The 25,495-nt window shown below is 40.2% G+C and overlaps 2 protein-coding genes across 7 annotated transcripts in view; one reads left to right on the top strand and one right to left on the bottom strand.

Moving 5' to 3' along the window:
• ANKMY2 (ankyrin repeat and MYND domain containing 2) overlaps window positions 1-3,320 on the bottom strand; it is a 34,273-nt gene extending 30,953 nt beyond the window's left edge. The window contains exons 1-2 of one of the 2 annotated variants that reach the window (XM_019928207.3): window positions 2,706-3,319; window positions 140-203 (exon numbers count right to left, since the gene is read on the bottom strand). Coding sequence is in view for 1 of the 2 variants with exons in the window: in XM_019928198.3 (XP_019783757.1) it covers window positions 2,706-2,772 (67 nt within the window). In the remaining variant the exon portion in view is untranslated. Of the gene's footprint in view, window positions 1-139; window positions 204-2,705 lie in introns of both variants that reach the window. The other variant, XM_019928198.3, reaches the window with a different exon arrangement.
• The window catches only part of BZW2 (basic leucine zipper and W2 domains 2), a 58,662-nt gene continuing 35,224 nt past the window's right edge, over window positions 2,058-25,495 (top strand). Inside the window, exons 1-3 of one of the 5 annotated variants that reach the window (XM_019928171.3) lie at window positions 2,058-2,553; window positions 3,444-3,497; window positions 20,625-20,689. In XM_019928171.3, coding sequence (XP_019783730.1) covers window positions 2,438-2,553; window positions 3,444-3,497; window positions 20,625-20,689 — 235 coding nt within the window. In that variant the 5' untranslated portion in view covers window positions 2,058-2,437. Of the gene's footprint in view, window positions 2,554-3,348; window positions 3,498-20,624; window positions 20,690-25,495 lie in introns of those variants that run through there. The other 4 variants (XM_019928186.3, XM_033863007.2, XM_019928180.3 and 1 more) reach the window with 4 other exon arrangements.

Raw genomic sequence — 25,495 nt, 5'->3', positions numbered from 1 at the left:
TTTATTTCAGATTGGCCAAGATGACAGGTCACATGTGGCTGGAAACTTATTGTTAGTTCCACGTACTAGTACTGACTAAGCCAGTGGTTCTCAAAGTTGAGAAATGTACTGAAGGGAAAAATATCAGAACTCTACTCACCTCCTTTCAAGAAAATTGCTTCTTATGAGTACGAATATAAACTTTGTTTATGAGCTTCGTTCAACTGTAAGCCAAAAATTATTTTACAAATTTTAAATGCACACAAAACTACAAAATCAATAACGTTTACAATTAAAATTAATTTAACTTGACAGATGAAAATATTTTGCTGCAATTAAATTGCCTCTCAAAGTGAATAAGATATGGTATGGACTCTGGTGCTGGTTTCATTTTTTCATTTTGTTTAGTTTGTTTTCAAGTCCAGCATATTTCTAGGACTGTGGGCCATATGATATCTCTGCTCTGCCACTTATTACCTGTATTATATTGGGCAAGCTATTTGAACTTTTCAGTTTCTTTGTTTCTTGTCTATCAAGTAGAGACTGCCATGTTTACCATAATAATAGCCAACAGAGTATTTTAAACACATTACTCATACTAACTCATTTTATCCTTATAGCAGTGTTGTGAGGTGGGTACCATTTTTCACATGGAGAACCTAAGGCTCAGAAACAGTAATTTGCCCAAGGCCAAGTCACCAGCAGATGAATGAGGTAGGATTCCAAATCAGACTTGAGGGGTTAACTACCATCCTATGCTGTCCCTCATAATGTTGTAGCTTAAAAATAATTCCTAGCTTATCAAGATTAAATGCATGGATATATGTAAAGTGCTAAGAATTATGCCAGGCCCAAAATAACAATCAGTCAAAGTTGGCTACGGTTGTTACTTTCTCTTATCTCCCATTACATTTTTTTAAGAGTATGGTAATGTCCCACAGACCTTCACTTGACAAGAATGTATCACATACTATGTCTATCTCACTTCTTTTCTCATCAGCTTGGACCAATTAAATAGGTGAGACAGTGTCTGTGTAATTTGTTGCACGATGTAGGCCCAGAAAAAAATCACAGTGCTAACCAGGCAAAATTCACATTAATTCTTTTATTTAATCTTTAAAAATAAAAACTAGTGGATACCTAATAATGTATCCAAGGATTCCCTCCCTACGTCTCCACACACACCACCTGCCGCTTTCAGAGACCCCGTTTATAAAACTGCTCACTTGTTTACACTTTTGAGAGAGGGTGATAGCTCTGGACTGCTTAAAAACAGAATTTGCATCCCTGGTGGATTATAAGTTGATGCGTTGTCTCCTTTTTTTGCCCAGCACTGTACCTGGCACAGAGCTGAGACTCACATGGTTGCTGAGCTGAATCCCAGGGCCACCAAAGGCACGGAGACATGAACCAGAGACAGGCAGAAAAGGGAGACTGCAGTGCCAAACAGGTCAGCGAGGACCGTGCTGGACAAACAATCTGCAACAACTCCAAGTCCCACAATTCTAGGCAAAGAACACATCATAGCAAATTACAGCTGTGACTGAGTTCAGCCTGTCGAGATCAGATGGAGTGGGCTCAGCTCATGAGCACCTGTTGAATTCCAATCCGATATTTCTCTCCTTTACGTTTAGACTTTTCTTGTCAGTATAAAGAATACATGTGCCTTTCTCTCTGTAGGTCCAGATGGGAGCCAGGTTACTTAGAAAAAAAGAAAGACTGGAAATTACGGAGTTTATGTTGCAATGACTGGCTCCTCTGCCGTTCGAGGGAGCTTAAAACAGCCAAATGAACAATGCCCGCAGTTCCCACACATCCGTATCGCCGCGCCGTGACAGTGCAGAAGCCACGTAGTCACGCTGTTGTCACCTGGCAGGTAACGGGACTTCGGGAACTCTTCTGGGACGTCCACTCGGGGACGGAGCGGAAAACATGTCTTCTGGCTCGTCCCCGGGGCCTGCGTCTCCCTCCCTAGGACCCGGAGCGGCGGAAGTGGGACGCGCGTTGGGAGAATGGAAGGGAAAGCGCGGAAGAGCGCGATTAGAAGGTCGCAGCCCTGCGAAGTGCGCAGAGCGGTGTGGACGCCTCCCCAGCCCCCTCGCTGTTCTGCGAGTTCCTGCGGCGGCCGGGGGTTTCTGGAAGGAAGCCAGGGAGGCCCTGGACTCAGAAGCCTCAATGCGGCAAATTACAGACCTTGTTTTGTGCCCTTGTAAGGAACCCTTCTCCTTAGGAGCTCCCTCCACCCGCCCCAAGCGAGGGCGGGGACAGCCAAGGGATCCAGATCTTTCGGCCTCCGGAAGTCGAAACGGCCCTCAGACAACCGATCTAAGAACCTGAAACTTCCAGACCACTATCGCCCAGACGGACGGTGGTCAAAATCACCTTAGGAGTTTTGAAGAATGCACATTCTGAGGCCCCACCCCGGGTCGCTCATTATCATCCGAAGTGGAGCCTGGAAATGTGCACCCTTCCAAAAGCTGATTTAGAAGACGAACGTCTGCAACCTCCGCTCCCGTCCCAGCGGCGCTTCTCCTTCCCCACCTCTCCGCCCCCGCAACCGGTCCCAGACCAAAGGTAGGAGTGCTGTTTCCCGGTCGCAGGATGTCAGCCTCGCAAAACCGCAACCCAGGGTCAGCCGGGCCGGGGGCGCCGCCCGGGCTCCGCCACGCCCCCCTTCCCTCCCAGGCCAGGCAGGCAGCGCCCCCGCCGCAGCCCAGCACCCACACCTTTTCCGATGACTTCCAGCAGATCCTTTTCCTCCTGGGTCAGCTCGCCTTTCTTTATGTGAACCATTGCTTCCGCCAGCTTGACAGCGATTGTTTCTTTGAGAGTATTAAAAAGTAAACGACGTGTCTGTATTAGGAACGCCAGCCGCAAGGTTAGGCAACTTGAGACTAGGACATTAAGTAGCCAACCGCGGAAGCGTTCGAATTCTCTCCACCCTCCCGGGGGCTGGCGAGCAGCGGGCGAGCTCGGGCGAGCCGGGCGGGCAGTCTCTGCAGGCCCAGCAGTAGTCTCCGCCCCCCGCGAGTCATTGGCCCGGCCGGGAGGAGGAGCTGCAGGAGGCGGCAGCGAGAGTCTCCCATTGGAACAGCCTGGGAAGGAAAAACCAAATGGAGAAAATCAGAGGGGGGAAATTAAATGCCTGTTACACGTCTCCCACCGCCATCCTTTCCGGTGCACGTATTTAGGGACACACAGTATTTAAATTCTCTTTCTGGAATTTCTGTGTTCGGCAGTTTCTGCTAGGGGCATGCATCTCCCTTGCTCTCGATATACACCCCCCTTCATTTCCCAGGGAGTGGAGCGGCCCGGGACGGGGGCGGGCTGGGAGGCGGGGCGGCGTGGTAGGCGGGTCTGCGCCGAGCTCCGTGTGTCGGTGTCAATGTGTCTGTCCTTCACTCCTCCATTGTCTGCCGCCACCACTGCCGCCGCTGCCACTGCCGCTGCCGGAATCGCTGCAGCCCCCAGCCTCGCGCGTCGCCGCTACCTCCTCGGACAGGTGAGAAGCAGCCCAGGTAAGGCAGCGGGGGAGCCGGGAAGCCTTCGACAACCGGAGCCAGAGCCCCACCGGGAGCTTCCCCCCCTGCCGGTGCTGGCCCTAAGGAAGCATGTGCCTGCTGGGGCGGCTTCCTTCCTCTCGGTGGGGAAGCCGCCCCTCCACCCCATTACCATCACTCATACCGCGTATCAGTTCCCCGGAGTGAAGACCCGCCACTTGCCACATTTGGCCGTCCCGGGAGACCGAGAGCGGCCAGGCGCCGGCCACGAGGTGGGAAGTGGCGGGTGCCCATCGTCCCGTGCGTGGCATCGCCAGATGTAACTCCCGGGGAAGCCAGGGTTGAGGCTTTGGACTCGGGGTGGGCTGGAGAGGAGAGCCTCCCATTACGAGCGAGATGAACGCATGTGAGAGTAGTCTCGGGAGAAGGTAGTTCTCATTTGGCAACCTGCCCTCCTCACCCCTCCACCCACCCACCCCCACTTGTCATCTCCTTTGGCGTCTGTGGGAGCTGTAGAAGAAAACCGGATCTGATCGCTCTATGGTGCCCGTTAAGGACGTTTGGAAGCAATTTACACTTGAACTAATACTTCGTTTATGAAAGACAGCCGGGGATGAGGGGGGGAGGAGGGCCTCTTCTCTCTTCTAGAGTTCCCAGTCTCTTTGTAACTCAGATCTTGAGATTTATGGAAATAGGAAGGGGAGGGAGAAGGGGCGGAGATTAAATTGGTGTTGCTGTCTATATATAGCATTAGATTAGCCTCTTAATCCAACCTTCATTCAACTGTAATATGTAGCTTCAGGCTTTCACTATAGGAAGCCAGGGACCAAATACAAGCGTGTACCCTCCTGTGACTCAGAGACAGGACTTGCTTGCTAATACGAAGTCAGTCGTTCCTCCTGGGTGCACATCCATAACATATTTACAGCATCAGCGAAAGCTTCTGTAGAAATTAGTGTTTACTGTTGTTTCTCTACAGTATTAGTATTAGTATTAGTGTTTCTCCCAAGACGCGTCTGCTTCAAAGAGAAATATTTGTATAATTATGTAGATTTTTTTTGTTAAGCATCCCCCCCATACCATCACTTTCTCCCCGCTGTGCCATATATGAAGTGAAGTGTATTTTCCTCTGGCCATACGCCTTCATTTCTTGGAAGCATTCACTAACACTTGTGAAATCCTGGAAGATGTTCATTATTTCCTGCCTTTAACAAAATTTTTTCCCCAAATCCCAGATGTTTTCTTGTCTAAGTCTTCATCTTTACAGGCTGGGGCAGATCTGAGCCAGAACATATCACATGAAAATGGTTTGAAATTATTCATCGCAATGTATAACAAAGAAACTTTTGTTTGGGAATGCTTTAATAATGATGTGACTGTTCAAACAAGTAGTAACGCTTTTGAGTGACCCATCTTTTGTAACACTTAGAATGCTGCTATTGCCACAGTTACAACTGATTGAAAACACAGTATCATGAAGAAGAAACCCAGAAACCTAAGAAAATGCTTGCGGAGTAACCTTTCCTTACCATGTGACTTAACATTTTACAAGGGATGTTACAGAATTGGGTGCTTGATTGACAGTATTTCCATCTCTTGTGTCAAATTGGGGCCATGGTTACTTGAAGGTCACACCTGTTTGTCTCACTGAAGTTGTCTGTTCCTCGAGGATAGCAACTTATTATCTATTTTCCTGGTGCCTTATGGTACCTCCTTGGTATTTAGTCCTCTGTGAGTACATGAATTCCGTAAAGCTAGAGTGAATGACATTTAAAGTAAAAAAGCTAACATCTGCCTAGAAATGTATATAAATAATATGTTAAGTTTAAATTTCTAGAAGCAGATACGTAATGGATTGTGTTCATCAGATGGATTCCATTAATCGTTTTTGGCCAATGTTAATATTTAATGTAGGAATAAGATTAGCTAATGAGCATACCTTAGACTAGATCAAGGAACTTTTTTTGTATTAAGAATGTATTCACATCTAAGGAGTTTTGTTGGTAATAAAATAGCTACTACTTATTGGGTCCTTAGTCTGTGCCGATATTCTACCAGATGCTTTGTTATAAGATTTGTTTAATCATTGTTGTAGCGACCTAGGAACTAGCCAGTATTACCCCTGTTTCTGAAAATAAGAGGACAGAAAAAAAAGAAGTTAATTTGCCCACAGACCCACAGTTTGGAAGTATCAGAGCCAAAATTGGAACCTAGATCTGTCTCCAAAACCTTTTCGCTTTTCATTATTCTCTATCTCTGTGGCTAGCAATAAGGGGGAAATCATATATTCTTTAGCTAATAGATAACACATTCATGTGGTTTAGCGTGACAGAGGTACAAAAGACTCTCTGACCTCTTTGCACAGTTTCTTCTCCGTGCCGTACAACCCATGGTGTCTATTTTTCTCATACCTTTCTGAGAAATTGTATGTGTTTATATAGCTTATATGTATAGTTCCACTTTTTTTTTTTTCTTACAGAAATGAGAGCATACTAACACATTGTTCCACAATATGCAATAGAATTTATACGTTGCTTTGGTCTCTGTTTCTTTCTTCTCCTTTTAAAAAATAATGATTTCTGAAATGTATGAAATCCTTATATGTGTCCCCATCATCCCTTTTTCTACTGCTACCACCCTGGACGTCTCTTGGCCTGTTGCAGTGGATTCCTAAGTAGCCTGCTTTCCATCCAGCTCATTCAAGGCACCACCATTAAGGCACCACCACCAATATACACTGAGCACTCATCATGCACCCAAGGATGAGACGTACTTTGTAAAGACAGAACTGATTCACTTAAAGCATGTCAGTGGCTCTCCACCTGCCGCAGAATAGAGGCTCTGGTCTCGTACTTCTGGTTCCTCTCCACCAGCCCAGGTTCGGTCTAGGAGGCTCCGACTTCTGGTCCCAGCCGGCATTTCCAGTCAGCCAGCCCCTCCCACATACTCTGCTCTAAGGTCACCTCACTGATTCCCTAACATGCCAGTAGTTTCCACCCCTTTGTTCCTGCTTTTCTCTTCCTGGAGTGACCTCCCTTCCCTCTTTACCGAGTCTTTCTCTCCTTCCAGATCTGATGAAGTGTCAGCTTTCAAGATACTTTCATGGTCCCCTCTCCCACCCCATCCAGGAGGGGAATACAGGCCCTAGTAAACATTTTTATTCCTGTCCCTCAGCAAGGGCGATAAGAACAATCTTTCCTCAGGAGTTGCTGGTACAGTTGCTGACATCCTCTAATTTTCTCCTATCTTCTTAGGAGCCCTGGTCCCCACCCGCCTTGTACCCCGAAATTAACATCACCTTTGCTTCTTCATCTGGATCCCCATGAAAATAACCTAAGGCAGGCACCTTTTTCATGACATCCTAGTTCAGTTTTTGTTAATCTATTTGACCCCTTCTCCTTCTAGACTGTAAATTAACTAGAATTAGTTTACCTTTGCTTCTCAAGATTGTGACCCATGTCTCGCACGTAGTGTGTGCTCAGTACATGCTGAGTTGAATTCAGTTTGATCTCCAAGTTATTTCAGGTGGATTTGTTTCCCTACTTGACTAATCCTTCCTGGCAATGTGAGGTGATGTGGCCCTAAGCACACACAATCATAACCAAGGGGAGAAGGTCTGTAAATGTTTTCGGTCTCAAGCTGCTTGACATTCTGATGAATGCTACCAACCAAGAAAAAAAAATTGTACATATGCACACGTTACAAATTTTGCAGACCATTCCTGGACTCCCTCTTTGAAGCCCTTGACGTACAGCTCTGTGCTTTAAGAGAATGCCGTTTTCTTTTTATTGCAGGGGAATAGCTCATTTTTGAGTGTTGTAACTTTTGGGGTAATGTTTTCCTTGACATTTAACTTTCTTTTCTTGGGTACATTTCTTGACTGAGTGGATATTTGATGATATTAAGGATTTTTATTTTCTTTGAAACTAATATTGTGGTTATATGTTTAAAAGGTCCCTTATCTTTTAGAGATATGTACTGAATTGTTTAAGGGGGGGAAATGGTAGGACATCTAAGACTTGCTTCAATATAATTTTGTGACAGTGGGGGACAGGGACTGAGTAAGAGTATTAATGAGACAAAGTTCACTGTGTAGTTAAGGGTTGAAGGTGGGCAATGAGTACATTGACTTCATTAGACTGTTCTCTCTGCTTTTGATACGTTTGAGATTTTCCATAAGGAAGTCTTAAAAAGGAAATCTGGACATATTACAGCCCCTAAGAAATTGTCGTTGTAGTTTAAACCAAAAAAAAAAAAAGAGAGAGAGAGAGAGAAAGCAATATGGATACAAATGCTCTTTCTCTATACTTAGAGTTGAGCTTATGCGGTTATCCATTTAATGTTAAAACAGTTACACCTAAATCTGCAAAAGACTGTCTTGTGAACAATGCATTTCCATAAACTGTTCACATCACCCTTTAGCTTCTCCACAAAACGAAGAGGTAGGTGGCGTATCTCAGTGCTGTGTCACAAGCTTGTGAATATCCTACTGGCAGCTAATCTTCATCTTTTTTAGACCCTGACGAAGTAATTTGCAGACACGTCTCAACAAGGGGTGCAAATATATTTCGTTTAACTGAGAAAATCAAGACATGAATGAAGTGGAGATACTGATTTTCTTCTTGTGTCACATAAATCAAGTCAGAAGGCATTTCCAAAAAAAGAAGTACTTTGGTAATGTCACGAGCAATAGTTAGAGGAGGTATCTCACTGCCTGAAAATCGGGAGCACACTCAGGTGTGCCTGCCACGTCCTTCCTCAGGATTTGCTTAACTAAATGCTTGCTTTGACAACTGCTTTCTGAATTCTTAAAACTTTATAACTTGCGTGTCTTGATGTTTATGTTTCTTTTATGATGTTTTGGACTTATGAAATGTTAATGTTTCCAGAAGCCAACATGGAATTTTTTGGTATCATTTATAACATTTCTTCCCAGATTTGGTTTGAAGCGTTCTTAAAGAATATTTAATTAAGCTTCAAAGCCAAGCCTTCACAGTGTCTAAGGACAATGTAGCCAGTCCAGTCTCATTGCCAGGTAATGCTGAAGCACACATTAGTGTATATCCAGCTTCAACTCATATATATTTATATTAGCTATGTCACTGTGGAATTTAAAACTCAAGGCTGGTGCCTCTTATCTCTGAGTATAGTAAAACAGTTCCAATAATTAAAAATAGAAAGCTATTTTTGCATCAGAAGGGAAAAGGTAGCATTCACCTTCGCAATAAATACATTTAAGCTAGAAAACTGGTGTTTTTATCTCTTGGTATTTGGTTATCTGTTGCGGGGTTGTGTTAAAAAGACCCGGCAGACAAAGCAGCCCTTAAAACTACATTCATCAGCCTCTGAGTAAAATCTCTTCCTGGTCTGTTGATTGTGGAGTAAAGCAGTCCCATTAAGTAGCCTCTTCTGACCTGGTAGGAAATGATTATGGATGAGCCCTGGGAGACAGCCAAGCACAGCCATAGCTCTGAGAATTAGAGTGGGAAAACCAAGACTCCGTGATGAGATGGCTTTTCCAAGGCAATGTCTCTTGCTTTCACTTTCTTCATATATAAAACAGGGATACTAACCAAACTTACAGGATGACTCTGAGGACCCTTGAGGATCCCCTGTGAACTATAAAATGTTATATAAAAATTAATTGTTATTTTTAGGGCCAATTCTACCTGTTTCTACAGTTGAGAAGAAGATGAATAACACAACTACAGGCCTAGTTAAGAAATCATTTTAAAGTAAAATTGTATAGACATTAGTATTTGCCATAAGCCCAACTTCCTACATTTTGGAAGAGATTTATTTTTCAAGAGAGACTTTCATAAAGATATAATTCTAGTAATTCTATCTCAGGATTAACTTATTAAAAATATTAATCAGGATTAACTTTTTTTTAATAATAATAAGAAAGTTCTTGGTATGCATCTGTTGTTTTTAGTGAATCCCAAATGATAAGACATGATATTTGTTCCCAAGAGGCCTCTATCCTTTAGGAGACGACCCGCCAGCCCCTGAAACAATAGGGACTAAAGTCATCATCCAAAAGCCCCCCCCCCCCCACCTCTGTCAGCCGACAGGTTAGACCCCTTTGAGAACTTCCCTTTGCCTGTTCAGGTGGCTGTCCGGCTCCGTCCAGTCTTTCAGCTCTAATGTGAACAATGTGGTTACTCCCTACCCACCCACTGGCTTCCTGCTCCCAGAATACCCTCCTCCACCCGTTTCTGCATATCACATTTTACTCCAATCCTTCTCAGCTCAAATGACCCCTTCCCCACACAGCCTTCTCCAGTCCCCAACCAGAGCAGTACAGTCACAAGTGCATATTCCAGAACGTGTGGAGCTCAGTGGGAGGACTAGAGAAAGTGAGATTCTGAACAGAGTCTGGAAGGATTGGTGAATTTGGGCAGGCGAGCCAGAAAACGGAGAACATTCCAGGGAGAACAACCCCCAAGAAAACAACTCCATACAATATTATAACATGTTATAAATATTTATAAAATAAATATTGGCTGTAATTTTCTGGCCAACCGTATTGGAACTAGAAATTTTTTCTTTCAAAGGCAAGTTTTCTTCCGTATGTCAACTTTTTTAAAATCATGGAAGTGGAGATTATATTTTAAAGCACACTAGGTTTGTTCTTGCTCTCAAGTAATTTATGACATCACATGTTTTAGACTAAACTGAAAATTATAAAGCAGTATCTTCAGAATTGGTGGTAGCAGGAAAGTTAATAATGAACATAAAAAGAAACCATAGAAGAGAAAATCATATACTTATTCGGATATTTTGCCCTTGAATACAAACTAATTTGAAATTATCCAAAATAGCTAGAATATCAATAGCCAAAATAACTAGAAAATAAAATGAGTAGGAAATTGTGAAATTTATTTTGCAAGTGAACTATGATGCATGGAACTGTTTTTATCTATATAGTGCCTTAAAGGAATTTTATTCTCTCAGTTTGATTTTTTTTCCAGTTGGACTGTTCTGATTTTTTGTTTTCTACTTTTATTGATGAATGGAATAAAGACATGGCTGAAACAGTTAAACCTGAGAGATGCAACTTGGGGATTTAATAATCAGGTTAATGTGAATCATTTTAATGCGGGATTGTGGTTGTCGTTAGGAGTTTCCACAGCATTTTTCCTTTGTATTTATTAGGGGAAAAAATACACGACAATTTAGAATAATTTCTAAATTAAAAAAATCTGCTGTATACCAGTATCAGCAGTATACATAAGAATACTTTTCTTTCTTAACTCATTCTGATGTCTATGTTGGGGCCATGGGTCTCTTCAGCAAGTATCTTTTAGGCAGTTAAATGCCAACTGGAATAATTTGGCCTGTTCTAAATTTGGCATGTGTTGAGTGAAAAGTGCCAAAAAATATTCTGATAGTCATATTTGTAAACTGCTTTGGAAATAAAAGGTTTAAGTAACTCACTGAATGAACCATTCTTTTGGCAAATGCCAAAGAGACAATGCTTTCATTGTTCTTTCTTGATTTTTTAACTTCAGGTGTATCCTTTGCTGTTTTTTGTTTTGTTATCTTTCATTCTCTTAATTATATATATAAAATAATATATTAGTAGGAAAACAATAATAACAAATTTGTGAGATGTGTAGAATTGTGTTTCCTCTTTTCGTAGTTCGACTTATTTTTATGTTAGAAGAGGACTTTTAAAAAATAATTGTTAGATGCACTGTTATTTTGAGGACTCCTAAATAAATCTCAAGAAAAGTGCTAGGCAGAGGTGAGTAACAGTAAGCAACATTAACTCTTAGCACTACGGAGACTATATCATAAGCCACCATGGGGTGTGCAGTTTTATAATATCCTACTGTATCCTCTTCTTTTTTGCATATTCACACAAAAGACTTTAATGCTTTTCAAACCAACCTCGACAGCTTCCTGGATTTGTGATCATTTCTAAGGAAAAAAGAGAACATGACATATGTTTTTCTCAGTATACAAGGTAATAGAATGGGGTTATTGTAAACAGGAAGGAGAAGCCCACATTGCTGGTACAGAGGAAGCTGCTGGCTAGAGGAAAGGACGCCACATCGGGCGTGGAGGAGTGTGAAGATGGTGTTTACGTTAGCATTGAGCCTCTGCAGGAAAGAAGTTGAGAACCAGCTCCAGTAGTACCAGAAACCATGGAGCCATAAATTTCCTACTATTTACATGTCCTTAAGAGGCAGGATTTCTGTTAAATCCTCTTGCTAAAGACAAATGTTTTTCTCCTTACTAGAACTCCACGGAGAACTATTTGGCATTTGGGAGGTAACATATGTTAATTCAGTTTATCCAAGTGCTGAACTAGACGTTAAAATTAATATTTATGCTTCACTCTCTGACTCTAAACCATAAAATTCATGAGGCAAATAATAAAAAAGCTGCCTTCAAGAGTCATATAAATGGTTACCCAACAACTTCAGTTGGTTCGTTGGAGAAGTGCTCTGCAAGTAGACAGTTGACGGGTTCTGGCCCTGACTGTTCTGTGTTTGTGAGGGCCTGATTTTTCTGCTTTGATCTCTGCTTTATCACCAAGGTTAGAATGGAATGCCTGACCTCAGGCAAGTGGCGTGACATCTCAGAACCTTATCAGAGTGTGAGATGAAGGTCTAGGTTTAGTTCTTCAGGTTTCAAAGTGTTCCATACCTCATGGATATCCATTATAAGTTAAAACGTAAAAAAACAAAAATGCAACACACGTTTGATTGTTAAAGCATTAATAAACACAACTGCAACTCAAATTCATCATGTGATGTACTTTAACATACCGGAGACCATCACTTCTTCTTAACTCACACTGCCAGGTTTTTCTGTGCAGTGCTTGGGTCAAACTTCACCTGCTAGAAAGTGAGCACCATGCATCTTGTCTATGTATTTTGTCTAATTGGTCCCATCTGCATCCCTATTGACCAGTACCAGATAGAGGTATGTTTAATAAATGAATGCAAATGAATGATTTTAAGCCTTTTGAAAAAGTATACTTGAAAGTTTGTAATGTGGCACTGATCTTCTCTCTCTCTCTCTCTCTCAATTTGAGTTTCTGTAATTCACTCCTTTAAAATTGTATCTGGGAATACAGTTTCATATCATCAGTGTGCTATGTCCGATTAAGTCCCAGGCTATGCTTGGGCATTTCTATCCATTTCATGCTGTCCTCATTGTGAAATAGGCATGTGTATGGTAGGTAACTTTTTGCGTGTGTGCAGCCTTTCAAATAAAGCTTCATCTGCTAGACAGGCTTGGCTTGGGCAGGTCCCCTCCTGGGAGGATGGGGGCCGGAGTGGCTTGGTTGAGAGAACTCACAAGTGAGAAGACATTTGGACTCCTGCCCATCACCACCTTTGAACTTCCTGAGTTTCATTCCCATGTTTTGTAAAAGCCATTGCTCCAAAGCAACATTCTCCCACTAGTAACCAGTCTAGGGTGTTATGTTTTTTTCCAGAAGATTCTGTCATCTTCTCCTCCTTGATTACAATGCTAAGAAGAGAGGAACAGACTTCAGTCCCCCTCGCCATAATAACTTATCTTCTACTCTTCTATTTGTACTGATAGTCATAAACACTCCCATCAGTTTTGTGTTTGATACAAAATTAGCCTTAATCAACTGAATGCTCTCTGGCATTTGACACCACTCCCTGCTGATTTTTTTTTTAACTTAATTTTTTTTTAGAGCAGTTTTAGGTTCACATCAAAGTTAAGAGAAGGGTACAGAGATTTCCCATATACCCTCTCCCCCGATACATACGTAGCCCCTCCCCATTATCACTCCCTGCCAGAGCTACTTGGTGATGCATTTGTTTTGTCTACAATTGACATTAATGTTTGGCAAACAGAAATAAGTCTTTCAGGGAAATATCTGCCTGGTTGCTGCTCTGATGTGTTTAGACCTGTGTGCACAATTTTCAGTTCTTGAGAGCAAGGCCCATCTCTGGCTTTGCTTACCTTTGTTTCCTCTTTAATGCAGGGCTTTCCAACCTTGGCACAATTGAAACATTGGGCGAGATAACCCTTTGTTGTAGGGGGCTCTCCTACAACATTGTAGATTGTTGAGTAGCATCCCTGGCCTCAACCTACTAGATTCCAGGAGCAGCCCCTTCTCCCAGCATGATAAGCAAAAATGGCTCCAGACACCGCCAAATGTCCCTTGGGGAACAAAATTAACCCTGGAGTGAAACCAGTGCTCTAGTACAGTGCCTGATACACAATAAGCCCGCTCTAAAATACTTGATAAATTAATAAATATATTTAAACCACAACTAGACATTTAATCATTGGATATTCCTCTGTTTCATGCCACCATTTCCTCTAAATTCTCTGAATTTACAACTTGAAATATTGTAGGTATGCAATTGTCATCACTATCCTGTTGTCTTGCAGACAGAAGTTCGAAGGGTCTTAACTAGAACAGAGGTTTTAAGACATTTTGCTATTAAGATACCCTGAAATGTTACATTTGAGGAATGAGTTTTCTAAAAGCCAAAGTATGTACAGTGTGTGTAGTTGAAGGTGTGTTTGTGTTTTTCAAAGTGTTGAGACATAAGAATGACATCAGCAAGATTAGGCCATCTGGGAAGCTGAGTGGGGCTGGTCAGTTGCTGGGGGAAGGGAAGGGCCTGGGAGAGATCCCAAATGGGGAAAGTGGAAGGGCCCAGAGAAGGACATGTGCTTGCCCCAGGGACTGCTTACAGAGTCCCTTGAGTAGATGGCATGAATTGATAAGCAGAGTGAAACTATTTCGGAGTTAATTTATACTTCTTGAAAGTTTTTGAAAATAACTTCATTGAGATGAAATAAGTGACATTATGTAATTGTCTTTATTTCAGTGAAGAGGTTGTACATTAATACTTAAAATGTAATTTCTGGAATATTTTTATTTACAGGGAAGCAAGAATCATTCGAAAATAAGATAAAGTTTAAGAAGTGAAATCAATTTGGAAATGTCATAATGAAAATTTAATCACGATGCTTTTATGTCTTCTTAAGGCAGATTTAAATGAATATAGTTAACTCAGTGTACTTTTTTTCACAACACAATTCCTTTGGGCTTTGATCCCTCTTTCTTAAAAGGTCGTTGCTTAGCACAATTTAAGTTCCTACCATTAATGTCCCTTGTTGCATACTACTGTTGTAAAATTTTGAGGAGAGAACTATAGTTTAAGTTTTGTGCTTTTTAAGAAAGATATCTTTGTTCTTTTATATCATTAATTATAAGAATGAAGAGGATATGAATATAATAGTAATATTTTTGTATTAAAGAAATATTTGAATTTATTTAGAAACATTTTTCTTTTATAGGTAGGCTATTTGTTATTTTAAATTTTTAATGTTTTTTCCGTTATTATAAATACTGAAACTTAGATAGAATTTTCTAGGAGCTATAGCGAAGTTTGTTGTAGAGGCTGGGTGATTTTGAGTCCAGAGAGGCTGTTACAAAATCATGGTAAGGATATTGAACAAGCTAATGTTATTCTGGACAACAAAATTGTGTAGTGTAATTATAGGCAAATATTTAGCTTATCACTTTAGAATGTTCATAATTTAAAGTTTCACAGAGCAATTTAATTTTGTTTTTCTTTTGAGAGAAGGATGCTACAATGTTATCAACCCAAACGATCCCTAGATATGACAACTTTTTGTACAGGAGTTTATGATGTTTGTTCTTGCAGTTTTAGCTTTAATGGAAAGGAGAATAGTTTATAATTATGGGCAATTTTTAGTTTTCTTTTATGGTAAATTACTTTACCCATTTGAAATATAGAATAAAAGGTAGTTCTTGAAACTTACTCCTAAACACAGAGTACATCCTGAGAACGTTGCAGTAAAGTGGGTCAGTTATATTTTGCGTTTTGTGTGCTGGTGTTATTGCATCTTTATGACACACTTTATACTTTGGGGATAATATTGTTGCCCTATAATTTTTATTATCTTAGAATCGGAAGTCTCTCTCTTCCCATTGTCTTAAGTAGTATTGACGGTACAAAGAGAGTTTCACTTTGAAGTTTGGTACTTTTTCTTTTCTTTCCTGCTATAGCCACATAGTTTTGAAATTTGGGCAAAATGCTCTGCAGAGCTACTTTATTTGAAAAATATTAATTAAAAAATTCCTATCCTTTGAGTGTGTTTTCACCTTTTTATCAAGTTTGTGTGTTGGGCCGTAGGGAATGCTTTAGAACTGGGTTGCCTGACATAATAGCCACTAGACACGTTGGCTATTTCAATTTTAATTTTAATTAATTAAAATTAAATAAAATTAAACATTTAGTTCCTCAGTCACACTAGCCGCACTTCAAGGGTCCAATAGCCACATGTGGCTACCATATTAGACAGTGCAGATATAGAACATTTTCACGGTCACAGATAGTTCTGTTGGGTACACCTCTCCAGGATGGGTGTTGGCAAACTGCAACCTGGGGGCCCATTCTGATCCACTGTTTGTTTTGTAAATAAAGTTTGACTGGAATACAGCCATGACCACCTATTTATATATTGCCTATGGCTGCTTTCAGGCTATAACAGCAGAACTGAGTAGTTGGAACAGAGACCATGTAGCTCACAGAGCCTAAAATATTTTCTTTCTATCCCTTTATAAAATAAGATTGATTCCACTTTAGAGTATCCATAGTTATAATGTCAAGGTTGTTTGAATAGCATAGTTATTTTATGTGTAGCATATATTAGTAATATTAAATGCCTTACATAAGGCAGATTATCATACTTCAAAGATGAGCCAGACCAGAAGAACAGGCAAGAATAGAGTATCAGGCCAAATTGCTTGATTACTAGTTGAGAACAGGCATCCACTAGTAGGGACAACTAGAAGGTATGGCCTTCTGTGATAGGTCAGACACTTTCCAGAATGGAGAGAATTAAGGAAGAATACGAGGGAAGACATCATTCAAGGTGTCAATCTACTCAGGGTGGGCAGGGCAAGTGGCAGAATTAATACACAGTAGCCATGAGACCCTTCAGTGCTGCTGGCCCATTGTCACACTTGGACCCAGAGTCTGGTTGGGAGTAAGGGGTGGAATATGAAAAGAGCATGAGGGCAGTTAGAAGATAAATAAAGTGAGGTGGGGCGATATTTATCTAATATGTTAGACTTAAAAATCTTTCAATTAAACTTTTCCATTTAGACTTAAATAGAAATTGATTGAAAAATGTTTATTTCATTAATAAAGTACCTGCTTTCTATTGTTTGGTTGATTGTATCGCTTTAGTATTTTTATGGCCTTCTTTTATCTTCTAAACTATCCAAGAAATTTAGTCTCTTAGATGACGTGTGAAATACTTGAATCCGTTTTGTTTTACCACTTTACATACAATTTTTTAAAATTCTATTTTAAGCCGTGGAGCTTTTTCATTTTGGTGGGACATAAGCTTCTTTTCTTTTTATTTTTTTAATAATTTATTTTTATTATTTATTTTAAAATTTTTGACTGTGTTGGGTCTTCGTGCATGGGCTTTCTCTAGTTGCAGCGAGTGGGGGCTACTCTTCGTTGGGGTGCACAGGCTTCTCATTGTGGTGGCTCCTCTTGTTGCAGAGCACAGGCTCTAGGCATGCGGGCTTCAGTAGTTGTGGCACGTGGGCTCAGTAGTTGTGGCACGTGGGCTCAGTAGTTGTGGCTTGTGGGCTCTAGAGTGCAGTCTCAGCAGTTGTGGTGCACGGGCTTAATTGCTCTGCGGCATGTGAGATCTTCCCGGACCAGGGCTCGAACCCGTGTCCCCTGCGTTGGCAGGCAGATTCTTAACCACTGCACCACCAGGGAAGTCCCATGAGCTTATTTTCTATGTGAGTGTTTGGGTTATAGTTTCTATGGAAGCGAAATCATCATGATTTTAGTTGATTTCAACTTGTAAGTTGTAATGCATTCTAATAAAAGTGAGCTTTTGGGCTTACCTTGTGGCTCAGTGGTTGAGAATCCGCCTGCCGATGTAGGGGAGACGGGTTCGTGCCCCGGTATGGGGAGATCCCACATGCCACGGAGCGGCTGGGCCCGTGAGCCATGGCCGCTGAGCCTGCGCGTCCGGAGCCTGTGCTCCGCAACGGGAGAGGCTACAACAGTGAGAGGCCCGCGTACCGCAAAAAAAAAAAAAAGAGTGAGCTTTTGACCTTGGCCTAAGAGAACTGCCTTTGTTAGTCTTCCTTTGTTACTTTCCCAGGTTTAAGCCAGCACAGTTTCTTAGTCATCTTCCTTTGTTACTTTCCCAGGTTTAAGCCAGCACAGTTTCTTAGTCAAAGTGTCCTTGCTCTTCTTCAGCCAGAGCTTCAGTGAGTGCCTTATAAAGGCTGACCCTCACTGGAGCAGATTATAATGTAGCACCAGAGCTAAATTTAGAGGGAAGCCAAGCCTCTACTCCAAATAGTAACAGCTAAACGATAGAGACTTTTGGTGAACAGAATATCTTCATTTAGTCTTTCAATACCAGTAGGTGAGTCTCTGTGTTTGTTTATTTTGGATGTTGTGTGTGTCAAAATCTTTGCATACTTTTTTTATGTTTATGTGTTCTTTTAGTATTTTCCACGTAGACTATATTGAGGTTGTGTAAAATAAGCCTGCATAACTCGGCTATGAAGAAACAAACTTTTGTATTTAGAACTAAAGAAAATATAAACAGAGCTAAAGAATTTTTAAAATAGAGTAATTCTCTCCAGTGTAGACTGTGTTTGGTAGTAATTCCCCATTAGCAGGAAAATAGAAACAAGGTGTAAAGGTAGAGTTAATTAGGGAATTCTATATGTTTATATTCTAGACGTTAAAATAAGTCTTTTAGAGGGGGCTCCCACTTTAAAAATATTTTTAAATTCTAAAATAAAAACATCTTTGGCAAAAAAGGAAACTCCTTCCTTGCTTGTTCACCTCCTGGAGGAGTTTCAGGCTCTATTTTTGGTTTTGTATCTCGGTAGGAGACCCAAACTCTTTAACAGATATTTTTCTTCGCTAACCCAAGAAAATATTTTGTATGGTATTTTGGTATTTGTTGTGTTTTGGGAGGTGTGGAAACATTAAGGAGAACACACACACACACACACACACACAGACACACACACACACACACACACACACACGTATATTCATTACTTGTGCTCCAATAGAAATGTTTGCTGGTATAGAGTGAATCTGTTGAAAATTCCAACAGGGAAAATTCTGAATGAAAGAGTTTTGCAGTGAATATAAATAATGCATTAGAAACTCTATTTCCAACATCTTTCAAATGAAATGAGATTTCATTGATTAAAGTTATTGCTTTTGTAGTTATTTCACTGTGCAGCTGCTGCCCCATACACATACAGCAATCAATCCCTTCTCTATACTGGTTAGCTAGGTGTGTCCCGCTGTTGTTTCACCTGTCACATTGTACTGTAGATGTTTGTATTTTATCTCTGCTGGGCTCTGTGTTCCTTGAGGGCTTGGAATCCGGCTTAGTCACCTTTATATCTCCAAGCAGAAAGTAGTAAGTTCACCTTATAGGTTTGATAAAAATTCTCTCTACTTAAACCATAAAAGATATTACTTTGGGGCTTTGTTACTTTATTTAAAACATGTTTTTTTAGTTTCACTTTAAAAATGGTGATTCACGTTTTCAATGATAAACAGATTGATTTCTATGTGAAAATAGAAGTTTCTCTTTTTTCATGGGGTTGGAAGAAAGTTTTAGTACATAAATTGAATAATAATTTTTCCACATTCTTGAGGATTTTTTAAAAATTTTGAGATATAATTAATGGTATAAGTAATGGAGAAAATCTAGACATTTTCAAATCACAATTTTAAAAATCTTTGAAAGTTAATTAAATAATTTGCTTGACATTATCTTAATCATTTGGTCCTCATAATTTAGGCAATCTAGACATATTTTCAGATTGTAATATTTATGCCAGCAAGGTTATTCTCAGTTTGTAAAAGGTCTTTTAGAGCAGATTTTTCACTTTTTTAAAAGATCATTTTTGATATTTTTAATTATATATTAAATCCAATAGGAGAATTTAAAATACCCAAATACTCATCCTCTGAGGTTAAGCAAACAAATGAAAAGCTTACTAACAGTTTCTTGTATCGTTCTTAAATGTTCCTTGCCTAGAAAAGGAAATATTACATGTACCCCCCTTTTTAACCGAAAAATTATGCTTTGCACTCTTTCATTCAACTTGCTTTTTTCCTTTAACAATTTTACTTGAACATCTTTCCATATCAGTGCAACAGCTTATTTGACAATTAGTTATTAAATTTAAATGCTTACTCTCAGTATTGTTTTAGGTGCTAAAGATACAGTATTGAGTAAAACCTAACAAAATCCCTACCCACATGGATGTTACTCTTGGGGGAAATAGACCATGGCGAACAGATGCTAATGAAATGACAGGGTCTGCTGTGAGCTATGAAGAGAAATAGAGCTAGATGAGAGGGAGAGAGAGAGAAGGAGCCTTGTTAGTTCAGGGTGGTCTGGGAAAGTCTCTGAAATGGAGGCATTTGAGTGAGTGCAGAGAGTTAAAGCCACGTGAATGGCTTCTCTGGCCCACTGGAAGAAGCAAAGAGGGCAATGTGGCTGGAGCAGTGAATGATGGGAAGAGGTATACGTAGGAAACAATCAGAGAGGTAGGCAGGGCCATATGTAGTACATTGGATATAATTTATTTTGTAAAGCTTCGTAGTTCCATTTGATGGCTTATTACAACTTATTGAACTAGATAGGTTTATGAGTATTCAACTTCCATTTTTTTATGCATCCAACAATGTTGCAGCTAAATCCTTTTATATATACACATACACGTATATTTGCATACTTGTGTGGGTATAAATTGTAAAGGAAAAGTTATACAAATTCCTTGTAAAGGAATTGCTGGACCGTAGGTTATGCACATGTAAATATTTATAGATATTCACCAAATGCTTCCCCAAAGTATTGCATGGAGTTTATCCTTTATATCAAAGTTTATGTCTGTGGTTATTTTCCTTGTGTCTTTTGTCCACACTAGATATTATTAAACTTTAAAAGTTTTGCTAGTTCAGTAGTTACAATTATCTCATTTTTAAAAGTATATTTAGTATGGGTGAAGTCAAACATATACTTATTAGCTATATATTATATCAACTGCTTATTTGAAGTGCCTAATCTTATTTTCTTTGTTTTCAGAAATTTTATGAATAAGCATCAGAAGCCAGTGCTAACAGGCCAGCGGTTCAAAACTCGGAAAAGGGGTAGGTAGTGTTGTGTGTTTGTGTGTGTATGGCGGGGACGGGGTTGGGGGAAATGTGTGTTTAAAGTTCTAATCAAAATATAAGGTTGGTGAATGTCAAGTTTAACAATACAACAGCCAGTTATTTTACTAGCAAAAGCGAGTTTCTTCGGGAAGAGCCCAGAGGAATTGCAGTTCGGGGTATGTGAACTATGGGGCAAGTCAGAGAACAAGGAAGAGGAACTTGCTATTATAGGGAAAAGAGGGTAGTTGAGAGGAGCTATAATAACCCAACAGTCCATGTGAGGAAGCTGGGAGTCCAAAGTATGAAGGCTACTCATAGGTTGGTCTGGTACATTCTCTTATTGGCTGGGCTGTGGTTAGGTGGAAAGAAGTTTTCTTCTTCCTTCTGGATAGTTAAGTAGGCAACACCTTTCCGTTGGAGACTAGAGAGGAAGGCATAAGTATCTTCCTGTTTGGAGTAATTGATGGTGCATGGCAGGGTATAAGAGCTCCCCCTACAGGCCTGCCCGGACTCCAATTTTAGCTGAAATTTCTTAATTAATTCCACAAAGAGGAATTGGGATTATCTTTGTTTCCACCTAACCTCACTAATTTCTGTCTTTTGAGCTCTGACTGTAAAATCTGAAGGTGTGCATTCAAGCCTCAGAACCACTGGTTACTTAGGTGTTTGATTTTGGACAAGTCATTTAACTTGTCTGAGCTTTGTGTCTTCATCTACAAAATGAGGATGATTATACCTGTTCAGGTTGCCTTACTGTCATGTGAGGCTATGAAGGCAGTTGATAAACTTTACTGTTTTTAACATCAGCGTTTGCATTTGGTTTTTGCTTTCTTTGTGTTTTTAAGAAAACGTTCATAAGCCAAGATAGTAAAACTAAGAGAAGAGTAAATTAGGGAAGACATTGAAGTGTTTTAGCCTTTTCAGAATTTAGAAAGTCGAATTAAATTTACTGCCCTAAATATCTGTAAAACTCAGGATATTTTCAAGTGTCTTTTATCGTGGGAAGAAAAGTGATATAGCCAGTTTGATGGTGGCTGGTACAATTTCTATATGTGAGTGACTTCTTTTTGTTATGTTCATCTTCCCATTCTTTTTGTGTACAGAATTTTTAAATCTTTTATAATATTTAATCAGTTTTGCGTAATTATATAGAAATCCTCTTGGTTTTAAGAGCAGTTGAGTCAAAAATTGATAGGGAAACTTTTTAATCTATTTATTTATTTATTTATTTAGGCTGTGCCAGGTCTTAGATGCGGCATGTGCGCTTCTTAGTAGCGGCCTGCAAACTCTTAGTTGCGACATGCATGTGGGATCTAGTTCCCCGACCAGGAATTAAACCCTTGCCCCCTGCATTGGGAGCACGGAGTCTTACCCACTGGACCACCAAGGAAGTCCCAATAGGGACACTTTTAAAAATATGAAACATGGTATGAAATTATTATGTTGACTGACACTGAGGAGAGTGACTGAAAAATATTTAAGGAAGTATCATGTGTAAAGATAAAGGATGATTGAATATCTTTTTGAAGGCCTCATAGCTGATTAGGAAGCAGAATGCCATGTAATGGTCATCGAGTGCTAAATTGTTGAATTGATAAGCTATATCACATGCCTTTGGCATTTTCAGCCAATGCGTGTAGCTGAAGTTCTCTTGCAATGCTGTGACTATGTAAGTAGCAAGTGTAGCCATGTAGAAAGAAAAGAATTCTCAGTACAATAGATCATTTGAATTAGAAGAGATTGCAAGAGTCACTAGGTAACAGTAAGGACTAAAATGCTACCTGCCAGAAAGCTTCACATTCCCACTAAAAAAATGAAAATTAAAAAATATTTTAAAAACCAAAAGATACGGTTATTTTGTATAGTATTTCTGTCTTATACTCTTTTTTATTTTTATCTTTTGCATCCTTGACTCATCCCCAAAAGCTAAGTATAAGTATAGTCTGAACCACCTCCTTCTATTATATTTAGCCCTCTTACAAACTGTGTCCCCACTACACAATGTGGATTGAAATCTGGAAGCAGATAGCAATGCAAGGTGCTACAACCAGCGTACGTTCTTTGTCTCATTGTTTAAAGCCGTCTTGAAAAACATAAATGACGTCGATGATTTCCAAAGGACTTAATCAGAAACCTAGTTACAGTTAAGCTATTGTTGCGCCTAGTAATGTGATAATATTTAATGTATGCCCAACTGTCAGGTGAAGGAAAGTTTGCCATCGCCTGCCCGCTGAGGGAATGTGTTAATCTCAGACCTGGATCTCCAACTCGGCAGCTTTCTTAGTGTGACGCTGATTCACGGTAGCTGAGCTCCAACGCCAGGAGAGGGCCCAAGGATGTCTTGCACAAGAGCAGGCATGATTCAGCGAGTAAACTGGCCCTTACGGTCAGTTTTCAGTTTTGGACTGGAAAGGTTGCCTCTACCACTGAAGTGGTTTGCCTCTGATTCATTTGGTGGGCAAGACTGTGTCTGATAGCTGCGGGAATACTCACAGAGAGCCACCCAGAAGTATGTTATCTATCATTTGTCAGTTGATCTAGATTTATATAACTCAGGTCTGTTGGGGATCAGAGCAGCACTTGGGCCATTTTGTGCCAAACTGCTGACTGGAAAAAAAAATGGAGTCTACCTCATTTTCTGCTTTTCATGATAGTGAATTGCGTCCTGACGATTCATTGTGCTTTGGCTTTTCTTCTGCTAGTATGATGGGGCTGAATTCAGATAGGTGGTTGGCAGTTTTGTAGAGCCAAGAAAAAAAATCTACGGAGGATATTTCAAGGTCATTTTAATAGGCTGTCTTCTGAAGCTCTGTCTTCAGTTTGTACCTATTTCCTAGCAAAGTTAATGCTCTTCCCTGCCAAATTAGTATAAAAATGTATTTCTTTTTGCTTAACATCAAAATTAAACATTATGGTAGGACACATCATATCGAACGTATCCTTTGTGAAATATGCACATCTTGCTTATAATATTTTCTCCAGAGAGATTATGTTTTCTAGTGTGACTTGGAGGAATCTGAAAGGATGAACCCTTCTCCCTTGAGCCATTGTTATGCTTAGTGAAATGAAATATTTAATAATTGAACTGGCCTCCCTCTAAATTTTGTGGAGAAATCGGATTAAAATTAGTGAAAATAGGAGAGAAAAAAATGACCAAACTTCAGGCCTCCAGAGGGACCACATACTCAGGTTTCTCTTTGAGGCTTTAGATCCGTTTTGGTGGTTTTAAATCACTCTTAGATTTGTAATAAGTGGTGTTAGGAACTAATGAGGTAAATCTTTAAATATATACGGAAGTAAATCTATGTGTGTATAGTTAGAAAACCCATGATCGTTCTTATTCATTTACTGTAACTCAGTGACCTTCAGAAAGGGAGGGTAGATTGTTATTTGTCACTTAACACATTGGGAAAATGCTGTCTTAACCATTTACCATAGTTCTTAGAGAAAGCAATGTATTTAGATAACTTACAGGCGTATTTGAGTGTCGGAAATAGGCCTGTTTCTCTGTGTTTTGTGAGGGTGATTATGACTGACTCTTCAGTGTCACACTTGTGATTCACCAACACAGTGTAAATGTGAGACCCTAATTGTGTACTTCCTACCTCAAAGGAGTTTTGACCTGCCAAATGGAAACTCAAGGAAGCAATGGCATATTTTCGTTAGGATTTTGTTGGTACTTCTGCTACACTGTCCTCAAATGAAATACAAATCATATACACTGTTGATTGTTTCAGATGAAAAAGAACCTATGGGTAAAATATTGTCTTGTTTCCCCAAACTTCCAGTAATGTTCTTGCCATTTTCCTGTACAGGAATTTAGTTTTCCTCTAGATGGACACTTATCTTAGCAGGTGGGAGTTTTGCTTTTCATCCTGCAAGAGAATTATTAATCCTCCCAGGCCATCATGACTTTTTAAGATTCCTAAGCTATACTTGATCATTTTGACCTAGTGCATTATTACTCACTGTTGAAATATGTCTGGCCATGATGTGCTGTCTTCCTCCTTTTACTTTCCCTCTCCCTTAGCAAGTCTTTTGGAAAAGTATAACTGGTGGATGAGGGCCTTTTTACAAAGAAGAGTTTTTAAGTTGTCTCTTAGATTCAAAACAAAGCTGTCTGCATGAATTTGTAGCTTACCTTATTGCTCAACTTATATTTTCCAGTGTCTTGAATTTATAATTTTCAAACCACCAAAGTCTGTTCTACCACCTGAGTCAATGTCAAAGCATGTTGGGGTGCCATTGTGCAGATGGCCTCAGTTGATTTTGGGAGCTGGTCACGAGACTTAATAAGCAGCTCGTGGTCTTTTCACTTCTCATGCTTTTGTGTTCAAGGAGAGGGAACTTCTTCCCAAGGTGGGTGGTGAATTACCCTTTGGCTGGACCCCGAGTAGGGGATGATGCTTGCCAATGAGTTCATCCTGTGGGTCACAGTTACCCACTTCTTCCGAGCCCCGTGATCTGCGCTTCTAGGGTGCCCATTCTCTCCCTCCCCCGCTTCACAACAAGACCCCAATTATGTTTTTCCTGCGGTCAACATTTGCATGTTCTTGGCTGCATAATGTTTTGCTTATGGCATCAAAAGGACTTTTATCTCTTGTTCATGACGAATAGTGTTCAAGTTAATTTACATCTGTCTTCATGGTATCTTATGCTGCGTGACTCTGACTGGTACTGGGAATGCCATTCTTCTCTGTTTCTGAGGCTGTGGTATTAACCCCTTACAACACATCCCTTCTGTTAGACTGTAGGTAGGCAGTCTGTACAAACCAGGCAGCTGCTGTCTGGTTTTTACATGTA

The sequence above is a fragment of the Tursiops truncatus genome, chromosome 9, assembly GCF_011762595.2.
Source record: "Tursiops truncatus isolate mTurTru1 chromosome 9, mTurTru1.mat.Y, whole genome shotgun sequence".
In the NCBI taxonomy this organism is placed as follows: Eukaryota; Metazoa; Chordata; class Mammalia; order Artiodactyla; family Delphinidae; genus Tursiops; species Tursiops truncatus.
The sequence above is the reverse complement of the archived record's forward strand: the minus strand, read 5'-3'. Positions and strand labels throughout refer to the sequence as shown.